Source organism: Palaemon carinicauda, chromosome 2 (genome assembly GCF_036898095.1).
Source record: "Palaemon carinicauda isolate YSFRI2023 chromosome 2, ASM3689809v2, whole genome shotgun sequence".
NCBI lineage: Eukaryota > Metazoa > Arthropoda > Malacostraca > Decapoda > Palaemonidae > Palaemon > Palaemon carinicauda.
Window position 1 is genome coordinate 98007769 of NC_090726.1, and position 18233 is coordinate 98026001.

The 18233-nt window shown below is 39.4% G+C and overlaps 1 protein-coding gene across 4 annotated transcripts in view; it reads left to right on the forward strand.

Annotated features, from left to right (window-relative positions):
* Pitslre (cyclin dependent kinase 11B pitslre) overlaps positions 1 to 18233 on the forward strand; it is a 769596-nt gene that overhangs the window by 316762 nt on the left and 434601 nt on the right. For 2 of the 4 annotated variants that reach the window (XM_068357118.1, XM_068357131.1), the window contains exon 7: positions 11846 to 11860. The exons of the other annotated variants lie outside the window; for them this stretch is intronic. In XM_068357118.1, coding sequence (XP_068213219.1) covers positions 11846 to 11860 — 15 coding nt within the window. The remainder of the gene's footprint in view (positions 1 to 11845; positions 11861 to 18233) is intronic. 4 annotated transcript variants of the gene reach the window in all.

An 18233-nucleotide genomic window follows, 5' to 3' on the forward strand; every position in this document is an offset into this window, starting at 1 on the left:
GTATTTATCTTGTGGTTCTACCTGTATCAACTCAGGCTTCAAAACCTTGTAACCTTATTAAAGCCTTAGAACATGAGCTAGTTACATAACTTAAAGAACTAAATAACTATGTAAAGCATAATGATAGGAATAACACAGAGATAAAAATAGCAACATGGATGTGAGGAAAAACTAAAGTAGAGGGTATTCTTACAACATGTAAGAAAAAGAAGTGGACATGGACAGAACATATAATGAGAATCATGAATAATAAATGGACCTTAGAAATAACAGAATGTGTCCTTAGCGAAGCAGAAGAAGGATGAAAGGACAATGGATTGACAAGTAGGTTAAATTTGCAAAGTCTATGTTTTTAAGTAGTTAGATGATTTTAGAGACAATCACTCAATGATAGTTCAAAAATGTTCCTAGGATTAGGGTCATCCTTAGAAATGTTTGCGTCCCGCACCTGAATAAGAATGAAGTCATTGCAGTTTCCCTTAAAAGTGGTGGGGTAAGTCATAAGACTTTTCCAAGAAAGTTTGTATTCCATCGTTTGGATATCCTAATCAATAGTTAGACTGGTGGAGCAATCAAGATCTTCTATTCTCTAGTGTCAATCTTGAGTCTACTGTCCCAGGCTTCACGTGGTTTACAGATGCATTCACAAAAGATGGGGAGCAACTTTAGACAACCAAATGCTTTTTGGAAGGAGAAATACAACCAAAGAGACTCTCCACATTAATTGTTTGGAGCTGTTATTTATTCTAAAAGTCTTTATTGTTGATAAAAGAACTAGTAATAGTAAAACTGTCTCAGTACACTGCCAAAATCACTGAGTTGTATGTGACTAGCAGGGAGGCAACGATGGAGTGCTCATATTCCTTCTACTCAGGAGCTTGTACATTGGACAGAAGAAGAAAATATAATATTAGTGTCGCTGTTTGTCGTTGTATAGCTAAAAGTGATGTCAGAGCAGTAGAACAGGAGGAATCAACTCATGTACACTGAATGGTCACTTGGGCTTGTGCAGAAGACTTTTTGATATAAAACTAGTTGAATTAAGAGCATAATTTATTCCCTCGAATTGTCATGATGAAAAGAATGATCAACATATTCAGATGGTCAAGTAATACAAAAACGACTCAATGGGCACTGTTCTGCCCTCAAATTGAGTGGGTCACAGGCCTCTGAGCCCTACTAGCACATTTTTCTCCGAGCCTACCTGGAATAAGGGATCTTCTCAGGTGGCCACAAAGGCATCTAATGTACTTTCATGCTACAGCTAACCATGCAGGGAGACTCCATAGTGTGTTCATGGTTAAACATGTTCTAAATCCTCTACATCTATCATTATTGCATTCAAGAGAAGGTTCTCCAATTCTTTGTACTAACAAGTCAAGTTAAGTCAAGCCTAAAGTTCTTCATATGCCAATTACTACCCTCTAGACTAAATTGGGAATTTTTTTTATTCCCTCAGATATCCTAAAGGTCCCTATGCCATAACTTTCAAAGGTTTTAGATCCATGTTGACTTTTGTTATACATTCCTGTATTTTTATTGGTATTTTGTTATTAGTTGTTTGTGTTACCAACTATAAGGGACCAATGTGTTTAAATGTGAAGTGGATCAAACTATGCACTAACAGCTTATTCACTCTTTGATGGGTCACCTGCCACATCAGGTCAGGGAGAACTTTTTTTTTTCTTATATTATTATCAATCTTTTCACCCCTAAAAGTATAGCAGTAAAGCTGTTGCAAGTACTGAAATAGATTATCTTGTTTAGAATTTAGATTTGTTGCAGTCATAGTGATCAAGTAAGATCATATGAAGCAGTGGGCATCTTTTTAATAATGCATGGCTTTTATGTCCTTATGGCAAAAGTGATATGAGATGTCAGAGAAATGGCAATATTTGTGGATTGAAGCTTGTACATATGAAATGAAGCTGTGATTTGAATGTGGTATGGTAGTGTTTGTAGAGGATACTCTGTTGGTATTAGACAGTGTGGGGAACCTGCAGAAATTCATGATGGAGTTTATAAGTACTGTATCTGGAATAAGAAAAAGTTGAGGGTAAATAACAAAACTTCACTTTAATAGTAAAATGTACTATGTAAAATAGTAAAAAGAACTCCTTTTTTTATTTTTCATCTAAACTCACAAAGGAAAAGTCAGACTCTGTAGAAATATGAATAATGATAATGAATACTTTATGTACCTTTACATCTTTGATAAAAAATCAAAACTATGGTAGCGGTGATAGAAAAAGGATAAGGATTTTTAATATTAAGCCATTAGTACCTTATTTGAAGCTTCCTCCTCGATGTATGTCACTTTTAGCTGCTGACACATATGCCAATAAAGCTAAAAGTCAAGATCTATAGTACAGTAATGAGATCAGGTTGAGTATGGATAGTGAGGAGGGAGGAGGGCTTAGGAGGAACCTGTCAGGGGGAGATCAAGAGGGAGCCAGAGAATTAGAAGGCGAGATAAGGTGAAGGATGATATGGAAAAAAAGTTTTGGTTGAGGAGGATGCCTTTTATAGGAGGAATTGGAGATGGCACATCAGGCAACTGACACCCCTTAATTTAGGGGTAACAGTGGGAAAGAAGACATATGCCAAAGTTTTGGGCCATTCCCATCACATTCTTCTTTCACCAAACATATCTGATTCTACTAAGTATATTACAGTAAACATTACATTTTTACTCTTCAGTGGCCATCTGTCCACATGGTAAGGGTAGAAGAGACTTTACAGCTGTGGTAAGCATCTCTTGTAGGTGGACACTTCAATTAAGTTAAAATACTTGTCCTGGATAGAGTTCCATTGTCTCTGTAACATGGCCTTCCAGTCTCTTGGGTTAGTTTTCTTGTTTGAGGGTGGATTCAGCCTGATGCTTCTGTATATTTAATCCCTTTTGATTTTTTCTTTCAAATGGTATTTTTGGCAGTGTTGATAAAAGGGCTAAAGATGCATGTGGTTTATCAGTAGGTTGACGTTTTATTTTTTATCAAAAGTGTTTTAAGGCATTACTATTATTGTTTTCTCTATATATACTTGAAGTTCATTTTGAGATTGATTTAATTTTTTATTTCTCTTTTTTCAGATTTTTACTTCTGTTTTTATATAATTTTATCTTTTTTTGTTATTCGCCTTTTTTCTTTTTATTTTTCTGGTCTATATTCTGTTTTCCCTGTTTCAATTTTTGGAATTTTTAGATTTCAGTTTTTCCAAATTGTATAGTACCTGGGCTTTTAATAATGATAATATTAGATAGTTATCTCAGTAAGCATTTAATAAAAATGGAAATTATGAAATACGTAGAAAATGCTTGATGAAATGAAGAAGCTATGTTATTTTTATTTGATAGTGCTGTTAGTACACATACCATATATATGTTGCCTGTGGATTTGATTAATAAATACTGTAGTAAGAAATATGATTATATTTTCAATATCAAACTTACCCGATGATCATATAGCTGCATCCCTGCTGCCCGACAGAAAAAACCTACGGGAGGAATACGCCAGCGATCGCTATACAGGTGGGGGTGTACATCAACAGCGCCATCTGTCAAGTAGGTACTCAAGTACTCGATGTCAACAACGAACCAATTTTCCCTCTGTCGTGCCACAGGCAAGACCTACTAAATACGCCGTCCCTAACTGGATTTGTTTTCACAACGATTTGGTGAAGTACACTATTCCAGTTTTGAGCTTTCGCTATGCAGGGGTTTTATCTTCATTTCAAAACTTGAACTCGTTTTGGATAGATTTAATTATGGTGACGAAGAGAGTATGGACTCTCTTTCACTTTTAAATGGCCGACCCTTCCCTTAGACGGAAGTGTGTTTAGGTTTTTGGTAATTTTGCTTAACAAGTTATAGATCTATTTATTTTATATCTCTCCGCCTTTATAGGCCTCTTCGATTAACTTTCCATTTATTATAAACTTATAAAAAATTAATTTTTATGTTTGTTTATATGCGACCTTTCCTAATAGTAGGCGGTCCTTACTTTGAACCGAAGTTAATTAACATTGAGCCCGTCATATCGTATTTTCCTTTTAAGAATTTATACTTTTTTAATTTTAATGTTTTTGAAAGAATTTCTTTGATAGTCTCGTACTGTTTTCAAAGATGAACTAACGTTTAGTTTAGTCTCCGCAGTTGTTGACGTTCAGAACGTTCAACATGCGCTCTATCGTTACGATAGAGAGAGAGTATTTCACGGTTTCACGTTGCAGTAAGAGTAAACCGATTCTAGCGTTTCGTTCATTCTTTCTTAGCTTAAATGGTTTTAATTCTAATAAAGGAACTTTTTATTTGGGAAACCTTTCAGTTTTTTCCTTTAGCAAATAATATGTTTTAGCGATATATAATTGGGCTCTTCTCTCAGGTTCTAAGTCAAGAGAGAAGAGAGAGAGAGATAGAGACGGAGGGAGAGAGAGGAGAATAAACGTTTCGTTCAAGCGGGTAACGTTGTTCTCGTTTTTTACTCTTCTCCCTAGTCGCTGTAGGGGAAGAAGGTAAAACGTTTCTAGAGTTTTATTCTTGTTCCCAGGCTTTATGCGGTGAGAGATTTTAAACGTAGTTTATTTGATCTAGTGTTTAGTCTCTTTTCCAGCCACTGAATTCTTTATCTTTCATTATGTTTTTCTGTTGCATTGTAAAACTGTTTTCGCAATTTCTACCTTTTAATGAAGGATAGGATTGCGTGTTTCAGGTACAAATCACTTAAAGTTTCGATTTCAGTGAAATAAGTGCAAACAGAAAATCAAAAGTGATAAAGTGATATGCGCAAAGTGTTACAGTGTTGCGTTCAAGGGTTCGTCTGTTCGTGCCAGTTGTTCACCTAGTCCGATACCTCTTACAAGCTCCCAAGCCCAGGGGAGAAGTAATGTCGAAGGACTTATGGGTTCCACAGGCCTTGATCGACGAACAGACGTTTCCCTCGGTGGTTTCGGGTGTATCTACACACGTTGCCGACGTGATCGCCCCACCCACTTAAAGACGAGAGAGCCCATTTTTTCCTCGTCTGCGGAAGAGGTTTCTCGCAGAAACCATGGACCAAATCTTGCAGCTTTAAGTGCAAGTTGGTCCCTTCCGCGCAAGTCCAACGGCCTAGGTGTAGCCACTGGGTCAGTTCGGACTCGCTGCAGTCATCCGACGACTGCACACCTCCCAAGAGAGGCAAGGTGGTACCGCAACAGGCAGTAACTCCGTCTGTTACCGCACCAGCTGTTTTAGACCCTCAGTCACAACGGACAGTAGCTCCGTTTGTTGCCGTCTTTGGTAGACCCTAGTGGTCCATGCTGCAGACTATGCAGTCTCAGCTTGCTTCCTTCATGCAGGAGTATCGTGCTGAGAAGGTTGACACTGCACCTGTTAACCTACAACCTGCCACGGTTGTGCGCTCAGCAGATACTGCGGCTGCCAGCTCCCACACTCCACCTGTGAGAGCTCCACCACCGATGCGCAGTCGACCCTGCCAGACGCATGTTCATGCTGCACCCTCCGTTGACATGCGTGAGCTACCGCATCAGCAGTGGGAAGGTGCTGTCAAGCTGCCGTGTTTTGACGCAATGCGGCATGCTCCGCAACCCACGGCAGTCCCTCCCACGCACCAGCACTCCGCTTTTGTTGTTGCCAGCTCCCACACTCCGAATGCGGAGAAGGTTGACGATGCACCCGTTGGCCTACAGCCTACCACGGTTGTGCGCCCGGCATGGCTGCCTGCTCCCACACTCTTGTTGTGAGAGCTCCTCCACCCATGCGCAGTCGACCCTGCCAGACGTATGCTGACTCCCACAGACACACGGAGCACTCCGTTGCCGTGCGTGAGCTACCACAAGCTGCCGTGTTTTGACACGGTGTGTCAGCCTCCGCAACACACTGTGGTTACCGCCACTCGCCCGCAGCAAACTAGTCAGTCAGGAGTTGAGGCTTCCCCACACAGCTTTGGTTGTTGCCAACTCACAGACTGTCAAACAGTTACATGACGTTGCCTTCTGGTCTGCTACTAATACACCAGTGCTGTATGTCCTCACGCACCTGTTGTGGTTGACAGTTCAGTTTTTGACAGTTCACAGACTGTCAAGCAGTTTCATAATGTTGCCTTCTGGTCTGCTGCTTATGCACCAGTGAAACCCCTCACTGAGATAACCTAGCTTTTCTCGGACATGGTTCCTGTAGATGAGAAAGTGCTGTTCTCCCTCCTTCTGATATTCCCTTGAGGACTCTGTCATTTGGAGAGGAGCCTTAAGCTGCTTAGCCTCCTATGGACTTTAATTAAAGCATAACATGCTTCCAGGGAGGGTAAATGGTTCCGCTTCAGTCGCTAACCCCGTCTGTTGCCACACCTGCTCTCATAGACCTTGGGCTTTGTTGCAAGACATGCAGTCCAAGCTTAGTCCTTGATAGAGGATTTTTTACGGAGAAGAACCTTCTTGCCAACAACCTTCCTACCGGTTGGTTGTACGCCCTGTTGACGCTGAGATATCCTACTCACGTCCGCCAGTTGAGATGGTTCCTCCTCCGGTGCGACCCAGTGTGGGTTGCCAGTCGCACGTTGACGTTAAGCGACTCTCGGAGGTGGTTGTGGACGTTCAGTGTGTCACTAGGAAGACGTTCAACAACCAGCAGAGGTGACTTGTTGTGACGCAGTGCGGCAACCTCAGCAACCCGATAAGGGGTTGTCTGCACAACCCAGACAGTCTAGACAGTTTCGGGTTGTCGCTGTTCTTCCTCGCTTCCCCATGGTTGACAGTTCACAGACTGTGCAGCAGTACCATGATCTTGTGTCCGGCTCCGTCACGCATCCACCAGTGCGACCGGATTCAGCAAGTCAGACGTTGCCCACTCCGTTGCCGTTTCCTCATCAGTTTTGGATGAGGAACCCTCTGATGAGGACATGGCTGAACAAGACGATCAACCCCCAGCCCTGCTATCCATCCAGAAGATGCTGAAGAAGGAACACGGCCCTGTCAGGCTGTGGATGAGTCTGGTTAAGACACTGTCATCCGTGGTTCAATTGGTGTCACTTGGAAGACTACACCTCCGTCCTCTTCGGTTTCATCTAGCTCTTCACTGGAAAAGGACAAGACGCTAGAAGCGGTCTCGATCCCGGTTTCCGGAAGATAAGTCTGGTCTGACTAGATGAAAGGACTTTATCAACCTTTGATAGGGTCTTCCCCTGACTGTTCAGACTCCCAACCACGTTCTCTTCTCAGACGCATCGGACGTAGGCTGGGGTGCGACCTTAGGCGGTAGGGAATGCTCGGGATTATGGAACTCGAGTCAAAGGACAATGCATTTCAACTGCAAGAAGCTTCTGGCAGTACGTCTGACCTGGAAAAGCTTCAGGTCTCTCCTTCAAGGCAAAGTAGTGGAGGTGAACACGGTCAACTCCCTGCTTTGATGTACATCTCCTAGCAAGGAGGGACCTACTCTCTGACATGGTACGAGTTCGCAAGTGACCTCCTCTCCTGTTCAACAGGTCTAGACTTTTCACTAGTAACAAGTTTCTTCCAAGGCAACTTGAATGTCTTAGCAGATTGTCTCAGTAGGAAGGGACAATAATTCCAACTTATTGGACCCTCCACAAGGATGTATGCAAGAGACTTTGGGTCACCTGGGGCCAGCCAACCATAGATCTCTTCGCAACCTCGATGTCCAAGAGGCTCTCAATACTTTGCTCACCTATCCCGGACCCAGCAGTAGTTCTTTTAGATGCCTTTCTACTTGATTGGTCTCATCTAGATCTATATGCATTCCCTCCGTTCTAGATTGTCAACAAGGTACTGCAGAAGTTCGCCTCTCACGAAGGGACAAGTGGACGCTAATTGCTTCCCTCTGGCCCGCGAGAGAATAACTTACCGAGGTACTTCGATGGCTAGTAGACGTTCCCAGAACTCTTCCCCTAAGGGTGGACCTGCTACGTCTGCCACGCGTAAAGAAGGTACTCCAAGGCCTCCACGCTCTTCGTCTCACTGCCTTCAGAGTATCGAAAGACTCTCGAGAACTAGAGGTTTTTCGAAGGAGGCAACCAGAGCGATTGCTAGAGCAAGGAGAACATCCACCCTTAGAGTCTACCAATCGAAGTGGGAAATCTTTCGAAACTGGTGCAAGTCAGTATCCGTGTCCTCGACCAGTACCTCTGTAACTCAAATAGCTGACTTCCTCTTATATCTGAGGAAAGAGCGATCTCTTTCAGCTCCCACTATCAAGGGTTACAGAAGCATGTTGGCATCAGTCTTCCATCACAGAGGCTTAGATCTTTCCAACAATAAAGATCTACAGGACCTCCTTAAGTCTTTTGAGACCACGAAGGAGCGTCGTTTGGTTACACCTGGTTGGAATTTAGACGTGGTTCTAAGATTCCTTATGTTAGACAGGTTCGAACCACTTCAATCAGCCTCCCTGAAAGATCTCACTTTTAAGACTCTTTTCCTGATATGCTTAACCACAGCTAAAAGAGTCAGTGAGATTCATGCCTTCAGCAAGAACATCGGATTCTCATCCGAAACGGCTACATGTTCTACATCTTGGTTTTCTAGCCAAACACGAGCTGCCTTCTCGGCCTTGACCAATATCGTTCGATATTCCAAACTTATCGTATGGTTGGAAATGAACTAAAAAGAGTATTATGTCCTGTAAGAGCTCTTAAGTTCTATTTTAAAACCTTTACGAGGCCCGTCTGAAGCTTTATGGTGTTCAGTTAAGAATTCATCTTTGCCTATGTCAGAGAATTCTTTATCCTATTTTTATCAGACTGTTAATACGAGAAGCTCATTCCCTTCTGAATGAGGAAGACCAAGCTTGACTGAAGGTAAGGACACACGAAGTTAGAGCTGTCACAACTTCTGTGGCCTTTAAACAAAATAGATCTCTGCAAAATATATTCGACGCAACCTATTGGAAAAGCAAATCAGTGTTCGCGTCTTTTATTTTAAGAATGTCCAGTCTCTTTACGAGAACTGCTACACTCTGGGACCATTCGTAGCAACGAGTGCAGTAGTGGTGGGGGCTCCACCACTACAATTCCCTAATTCCAGAACCTTTTTAATCTTTCTCTTGAAATATTTTTGGGTTGTCCGGAAGGCTAAGAAGCCTTTCGCATCCTACTTGATTTGGCGGGTGGTCAAAATCATTTCTTGAGAAGCGCCTAGATTAAAGGTTTTGATGAGGACCTTTAGTATGGGTTGCAACCCTTCATACTTCAGCTCCTAGGAGTCGCTCAGCATCCTATGAGGATCGCGAGGCTCAGTAAGGAAGACGTACTTAAAAAGGCAGAGTAATTGTTCAAGTCGTCTTCCTTACCAGGTACTTATTTATTTTATGCTTGTTATTTTGAATAACTGCTAAAATAAGATACGGAATACTTAGCTCATAATGTCAACTTGTTATGCTGGTCTCTACCCACCCCCCTGGGTGTGAATCAGCTATATGATCATCGGGTAAGTTTGATATTGAAAAATGTTATTTTCCTTAGTAAAATAAATTTTTGAATATACTTACCCGATGATCATAAATTAAAGGACCCACCCTTCCTCCCCAATAGAGAACCAGTGGGACAGAGGAGAAAATTGGTTCGTTGTTGACATCGAGTACTTGAGTACCTACTTGACAGATGGCGCTGTTGATGTACACCCCCACCTGTATAGCGATCGCTGGCGTATTCCTCCCGTAGGTTTTTTCTGTCGGGCAGCAGGGATGCAGCTATATGATCATCGGGTAAGTATATTCAAAAATTTATTTTACTAAGGAAAATAACATTTTAAACAATCAATAACTATCCTCTCTCTTTCAGCCATAAGTGTTGAGGATTCGTTTATATGGCTTTTTTATTCTTCTAAAATACAGCCCCCAAAAATAAATTCTGTTTCTTCTGTAAATACTAGAGGAAGTAGTGTGAAAATATAAAGTTTTTTTTTTCTAAAGTTAGAATAGGTATCTGTTTTGAGTACATTATCATCATATTTGTTCCTAAACAAATCCAAACATTCATTCTTTAATAGCAGTATGACAAAAGCAAAGCTGGAATGTCTGTTAAAAATGTAACGAGGTAGTTATAACTACTGTCAGTTGGTTGGTCACTAGCAGTACACGTGAACTCATGCAGCCTCTTGATATTTGGTTGTTTTACTTTTTTTTTTTGTTAATCTTTTCAATACAAATGGAGAAGTGTGTCGAAGTGCGGCTGTGTTGGATAATCCTACTCTTTGCAGTCCTTCCCTGGTGATGAGTGGAAAATGTGGCTACAGCTGTAATGGGTCGTATTCACCAAGTAGAAAAAAAATGTAGGCTAAAACGACTATTTTGTATCAGTGCTGGTGATGTCTAATCTGATGCTAAAGAAGGTTTATAGGTTCTTTTCTTCCGCCTTTGCTCGATCTGTTGTATCCCTGAATCCTCATAGGCTGAGTTCTGAAGGTGTTTGTTGGGGGCATGACTCCTCGCCTTTCCCTTTGGGCATACCTCGATTGCCACGTTTCTAATGAGACCGATGACGACAACCTTGACCTGTGAAAGCTCTGGTCCTCCCAGGCATTGGCAAGCAAGCTGTTGAAGGACATCAGAGGCTTCTCTAATTGTATCTTTATCTCTGAAGAGGGACCTGTGGGTTTTTCCTCTATGGGAGCATTATTGTTGTCTTCCAAGATATTGACCCCTCCTCTGCTTCGTCCTTTTCATATTCTTTGATCCCTGCTGCTTCTACAAAGAAGAAAAAATCATTGAAGAAATGTAGGAAATCCAATTTATAGAATTCACCAAAGACTGACCAATCTTTACAAAGAAGAAGAAATCACCACAGTCATCCAGGGAGACTGATCTACAGTTTTTGCACAAGACTCCAATCAGTCTCTCCTTGCTTATGTGCGAGAGGTGGTGTGGTACCGAGAACCAGACTGGGAAAATGTTTTGGTGCACGATACTAGGGTTTAATGTTTATAATTCCACTGTTGGTGCTCTGTTTACTGAACCGGGCATGCGCACAATTGTTTAGGATGAAAAATTATGCCCTTTTCTTCTCCTTTTTCTTGGATGCTTGAGGTATTCCTTGGTCTCTCCCATAGGATATTTCAGTTCCTAGGGTAGAGAAATATGCTCGTGGTGTGGTAAGAGGAATCGGGGAGGTGTTTTTGCTTTGCGGGCAATGTGACATTCGCTCACGTAAATATGATCAGGAATACGATCCTTGGTCTCCTTGTTACTGAACCTATCCTGATAGGTCATCATAAGATCAGTCTTGATCAGTCTCGTGGTCATTTGTCCGGTCATTTGATAATGACGTAGAGCTGTCAGCAATGTTCATCATCTTTGCTCCTATGCAGGACCAGGTGCTCTGATATTTCTCAGAAAGTTAAACCTGCCAGAATTTGGTTCATAAAGATTTCCTTCTTCCTAAGGATGAGTCTTCTATTGCAGGTACTGTACGATAGTTTTTATTCATATAGGAACAAATCACAATTTTTTAAAGTGGTTTGTATTTTTCCTAATTATACAAGTCTGAGTTTTTAAATTACACTGTCTGCTTTAACCACCTCACAAATCCCAGGCCTAAGCTCAAAATTTCTGGTTTAGCTGACTGACTGCTGGGTAGGGCTTACCCACCACCCACCGTTAGTTGTAACTACCTCATTAAGTTTTTAACAGTCGTTCCAGCTTTGCTGAAGTCCTATTCCTATTAAAGGAATCGGGTTTGTATAGATAAGAAAAATACAAATTACTTTTAAAATCTGTGGTATTTTGTTGAGTGTTCTTTTTGAAGAAAGTGTTACTGTGCCATGAATATCGTAAGTCCCCGTATTATCAAGTGAATGTGATATATTATTTAAAATAGTTCTTTTTACTTTTCAGGCCCTATCATGACTGGTGAGTTTATGATACAGTACTTACTGTTTTCAACTATAGCAAGAAATGTTGTTGACTTTTTAAATTTTTTATTCTATATTTTTATGATGGCTTTGTCAAATCATGTTGTCTTTTATTACCATTCCTTGGGTCAATACCTTTTTTTATATATTGTCTTGGTAGCCATTACATATTTTGGTATCACATTTTTAGCCCTTCCTTTGTTGTTCATAAATTATCTTTAGTGTTCTCGTTTTCAAGTTGTAAATTAAGAATATTTTTTTCCATCAGAGTTTTCAGTTGGCCAGCCTTGATGTTATGCAATTACTTGAACGTTGTTGTGATTCTATTATTTACTGTACTTTTGTTGATTTAAACTTTATTTCCATGAAAATTACCTTCAAAAAATAAAATGCTATGAATTCTGAAGTACCAGCTTCACAACTTCAAACAGGAATGAGAAATGATATAAATGTTCTCTCTTGAAGCCATATACAGTATCCCTCTATAGAACTGCTATACCATTACCAACTTTCCGTGTCACATTTCTCAGTCTCTGGATCAATGAAGTGATTAGGGCCATGGATTATTCTTAATTTCAGGCATGGTTGGTCCCTTACATCCATTTGGTTCTCTAGATGTTTCTTTTCTTCTAAGATATGTTGTTGATGACGACTAGTTCGTCTTTGTCAAGTTCGTGGATGGCAAGTCCCACTTACAGATTTTGTCTTATGAAAGGCGAAGAATCTTATGTACCAGGCTACTTTCCTTTTGATTCTGTGTCAAGGGGAGAAATAGCCAAAATAGTATTCTTGTAGCAGTGTCAGATTCTTCCAAATTCATTGATGTAGCAAAATCTTTTCTGGATCAGCTTTTTAAACTGATTAAGGGATGTCTGTTTTCCAGATGGTTTCATCTGAGACTGTTCCAATTATATGTATGGTGAATTGGTATCTTTGTAGTTCTTGCTCTTAGTCACCAGCAGGCCACCAAATGAACTGTAGATAGTCATGTTGTTGTTTGGGGACTTTTATTTGGAATTGTATGTGGACTTTTACTTGGTAGACCATGCCCTTGATATCTTCTATTAACCCCCTGGTGATCCAGTGATGCACTTTGGTGTATTCTATTCATGTAACCATGAGTGCTCATTCCATAGAAATATTCTAAAAAATAAGGTGTCAGCTGATGAAAATGAGATTGACATGCAAATGGGGCGGATGATCGTCTTGATAGAAAAAGTGTACATAAAAATGATAGTAGCAGTGTTTGCGTAGGATGGCTCAAGCAAAAATTTAGTACCTTGCATGCTTTCTCCAAGATTGTCACATTTTTGCAGCTGTTGTTAAAAATTTTTTTTTTGACATACCGACTGCATTCTGGAAGTGTTAGGGCATTTTGCACTACTATAGATTGACTGCAGATTGTGTTTAATAGCATTAAATGCTTGTGAGGCAAAAAATTAGTGAAAAAATGGTGAAAAAATTATTGGCTAAGCCTATTGAAAGCATCATGCTGAGTAAGTCTATGCTTTTTTATGAAGGTAATGAAGTGGATATTAAGGCATCTTTATCGGCTTGTAAATTAGTATTTTGAAGGTGGCAATTGCCAAATTTAATATTAGAAAGTACCGGGAATTTGGTGGAAGTTACTCCTCGTATTAAGGACAAAGGTTTTGGTTGGGATATGGAAGCAGGAGCTGAATTTTTGGCACCCATGGAACTCACCATATCCCCCTCAATCCTATGGCTTGGTCATCTGAAGTATGTCTGCCTCACAGGTCATACCCTCAACCTCTCATTTTGTTCCTCCTGCCCATCCAACCATACAATATGATTCCCCTTCTGTCATCTTAAGATAAGGACTGGCAAATACAATGAGTGAATGTAAATGGGATGTTGTATGGTAATGAATTGAATGATGAGATGGTCTTTGGGAGAAGAAAGGGAGTGAGGAGTCAAATGTCGATGTACCCAGTGAATTGGAGTGGAACGATAATTCTAGCAATAATGGGAATGATGATCTTGACTGTCCTCTTCCCATCGGGTATGGGAGGATTGGTGATCGTATATGCCCTCAGACAAGAGGCAGAAGCAGCAGACATCATGGTGAGAGAGGGAGAGTGAGAAAACCTGTAACGCCCTGTGTCCATGAATCAGTTCATTTGGAAAACACGGAGGCTGGCTCATCTACCAACCCTTCTCTCATGAATTTTATTCAATTATTTTTCACTGGGTATTTGTTAGTTTTCATAGCAGAGCAAACAAATATCTATGCAAGATAATGCCTTGCAGGTATGTCATCCTCATCCCTCAATTCATGGTTGTCAGTTACTGCAAAGGATATTGCACAGTATCTAGGCCTTATTGTTCTTATGGGGGGTCAATCAGAAACCTTCGTTGAGGGACGTTTGGTCATTAAATGATCTCCATACGCCCATCTTCACAAGGACAAATACATGTTGGAGATTTTTGGAGTTCAGGGATGTGTACACTATAGTCCTTTGCGTGACCTATCAGTTGAGGACGGGATGCTGCTCTGGAAGGGGAGGCATCCGTTCAAAGTGAACAACTTTGCCAAGCCGACAAAATATGGTATAAAGATGTACATTGTTGCGGAGGTTGGTAGTGCTTACATCTCATATTTTTAGGCATTCAGTAGGGACTACACTTTCACTAGCAACACTATGTTATTCTTTAAAGGCAGTCTTCAAGGAAAGGGCTCATCTCTCTTCATGGACAATTTTTACAACTCTGTATTCATTTCCCAGGAGGGGTATGACAGTGGCATATACACCTGTGCCATTCTTCGGCTCCCCATAGGTGGTACCAAAGCATTGCAACTCCTTGCACAAACCAACATTCCCATATATGTTATGTACTTCTCGGGGCCTGAGAATATTTAGTGTAGAGTTGGAAGATCACAAATGGTGACATAAAGGCACTTATGAAAGATTGCAGTTTTTTCACCTCAAAGCCATCCCAGATTACAGCACTTTTATGGGTATTGTTGATTATTTTGATCTTATGATCAGTTATTGCAATTATATAATTTTATGTTTTTGTGGATATGGTTATATGTGCATGAATGTGTGTGAGAGCAAGATTAAACAATTGCAAAAAATTGTTTTAACTCTCAAGAGTTAATAGACCGTCCCCTGTATACACAAGTTTACACATAAAACCGTGCAGAGTAATATTGGGTTCAAGAAAATACAATACATAAAAAATATTTTTTACAAAACTATAGTAATAAATTGAATTACACCTATTTCTAAACAAAATTAACTTAAATCAAAAGTATAGTAACTAAACTCTCAGACAGCATATGCACTTTATACACAATTTGTCAAACAACATTTGTAGAAAAACTGGAAAACATCTTCCAGTATTGTAATGATGAAGACTTATGTCGATCACTTCTTCACATAATAATTGGAGATATTGGTACTGCAATTGAATAGAAATTAAGGGTCTCAGAAAGTACTCATAATATAAAACTCACAAAAAAGATAAGGTTAAACTTTGTTTGCATTTAATTGCAAATGAAAGATATGTCATTTAACAACTAAGTAATTTCAGTGACTACATATAATTAAACCCCAGTAGATTATTGAGGAAGACTGGATAAATCAATGGAGTTTCTCTAGTCCATCCTGTACACCATGGCGCATCCTATTCATACAGTAATCCTACAAAATTACCGTACAGTTAAACAACCAATGGTAACAGCAATACAATAAAACATTAACAATTACTTCAAGTTTAAGTCATTGCATAAATAAATTATAACCTTTAACTCAGAACTTATAACCAAACAACACTTGCTTATTATTTTTATCTTGGGACTTTTAACGTTCAACACGCACACAGTGACATAGTGATATGATGGACACCACAGTCCTTTCCTCACAGCACGTCCGTCACTTCTCACCAACAACCACCTTTCATGTAGTTCAGTCACCTTCTGCTAGAATTCGCTTTGAGATGTGCGATGAATCATATGAATTACTGCCATATGGTGTAACATCCAGCAGATATTAAAATTTGACATAAACCAATAAGGTTGTTTAGTACAGTTGCCTCTATGATCATGTGATAATACCTCTCCAATAATTTAAGATTTTGCATAATTTCTTATACAATATGATGACCTCAATACAGTACAGTTCTACAAAACATACTTATGGTGTACAGAACAATATAAATACACAAAGGGTTTTCAGAACAATACCAATACCCATAAGGCAAATACAAATCATATGCAGAACAGAGACAATTCCAATCTGCTAAGACAATCTGCTCCTACTTTATCTCGTCCTGGAGTATTCTTTATAGTGTAATGAAACTGCTGTAGGTACATTGCTGAATACATCAGGTTACCATTTAAGTGATTGGCTAATGGTCAGACTCAATAACTAAGCCTTTCCCTATAGGTATTGGTAAAACTTCTTTACAGCCCACACCATAGTTAGACAGTCCTTTTCAATGATTGAATAATTAATTTCAGCACCTCTAAGATTTCTAGTTGCATAATGAACGGCCCAACATTCACAATTCGCTTACTGCATTAATGCTGCTCCCAAACCTACATCAGAAGCATCTGCCTGTAACCCAAAATATTTAGTTAAATTGGGCAGTCTAATGATACGATATGTACCCAAGATGTTTTTTAACTTATCAAAGGAATCTTGTTGGCAAATGCCCCAATTTACTTCTATTAGGTTGTGACTACTGTGTGAGATCTATTAATGGTGCAGCAATAGTAGCATAGTTGGTATATGCTGACAATAATGACCAGCTAAGCCTAAGAAAGAGTTTACATCTTTTTTTGTCCTCAATACTTCCATACTCTATTCACTAATTTACTACCCTTATCTTCCAGTGCCTGAGTAAATCCTCCACCAACTTTACTTCCAAAGTACTCAACTGTAAAATAACCAATTTCAGTTTTGGATGGCTTAGCTTTAAGCAATGCTTCCTTTAAAATATTGAAAACAACTGCAGAATTTCTTGATGCTTTTCCCAATTTGGTGAAAGAATTTAAATGCAATTAGAAAAATTTCTACATTTTTATACTATTAAATAGTTTCTTCATCATGTGATTGAAAATTGCACTGGTATTGACCAAACGAAATGGCATAGTAACAAATTGTATCAAACCGCAGTTTGTTTGAAATACGGTGATCTCTTCTATTACAATTTTCTAAAGGAATTTGCCAGTACCCCTTGGACAAATCTATTGTGCTAAAATATTTAGTCATTTATATGAGTCATTATCAAATTATGTTCAGCGATAGGTTCAGAGTCAAACACTGTAAGCTTATCTGTTCTGCAGAGATCCAAACACAAACAATTGCTTCCATCCTTCTTTTTAACAGCAATCAAAATCATTACAGTAGGAGAATTTGAATATTCAATAACACCTAATTCCAGCATATGGTAGATCTCATCATTCATATCTAGCTGTAAAGCATATGGTATTGGATAGAACTTGACTCTGACAGATATTCTACTATCAATATTTATCACATGTTCAAGCAAATCTTTTGTACTAGCAATATTTTCATAGCATTCTCATATTTCCATAACATTTTAGCCACATCAGTCTTCTGTTTATCACCCAATTCCATATTTACCTTCATATCAGTTATACTCTCCCTCTGAACATAACTTAGTACAGTTGCTTCTTCCCCACTTTTATTATGATCTTCATGAACTAAGCGCAGCCACACAAGCCATAACTTCATTCTCACTATTGTCACCATCATTATCGCGGTTCCTATAATTATCCACAATACGCATCCCCTCTACTTAGCTCAGTGTTTCCATTACATTTCACATTCATACCATCTATACTTACTTTGTCATGGTGAAGTTTTATCATATTATTATGGAACTTTTGTTCCACACCATCAATATTCAATACAAAATTGTATATGTTGATCTTTTTAAATACTTTAAATGGTCATAGCCAGTGTGTAAGTAACTTATTTTTATGCCTTGGCAAGAACAACACTACTTTGCTTTATTCCCCTAAGACAAGCACTTTGTCATAAGACTAGCACTGTACTCGAGCACTGTACTCATAACTTTCACTAGCCTTCTTTAACTCTTCTTTTGCCAGTTTACATGTATCTTGCAACCCTTCCTTCATGTCTACAACATACTTGTATGTGTTCCTCGTGTCATTTTCAATAGCATTACCTTAATTTTCCCAAAGTTCCTTCAACAAAATAAGTAAACCTCTCACATAATGACCATATGCAAATTCAAAAGAAGAAAATTTTAGTACTAGACTGTGAAACTTTACAGTAAGCAAATAACAATACATCAATCTACCATGGCCACATCTTTGGTTGCTCTAAACACATTTGCTTAAGCAATTTTTCAAC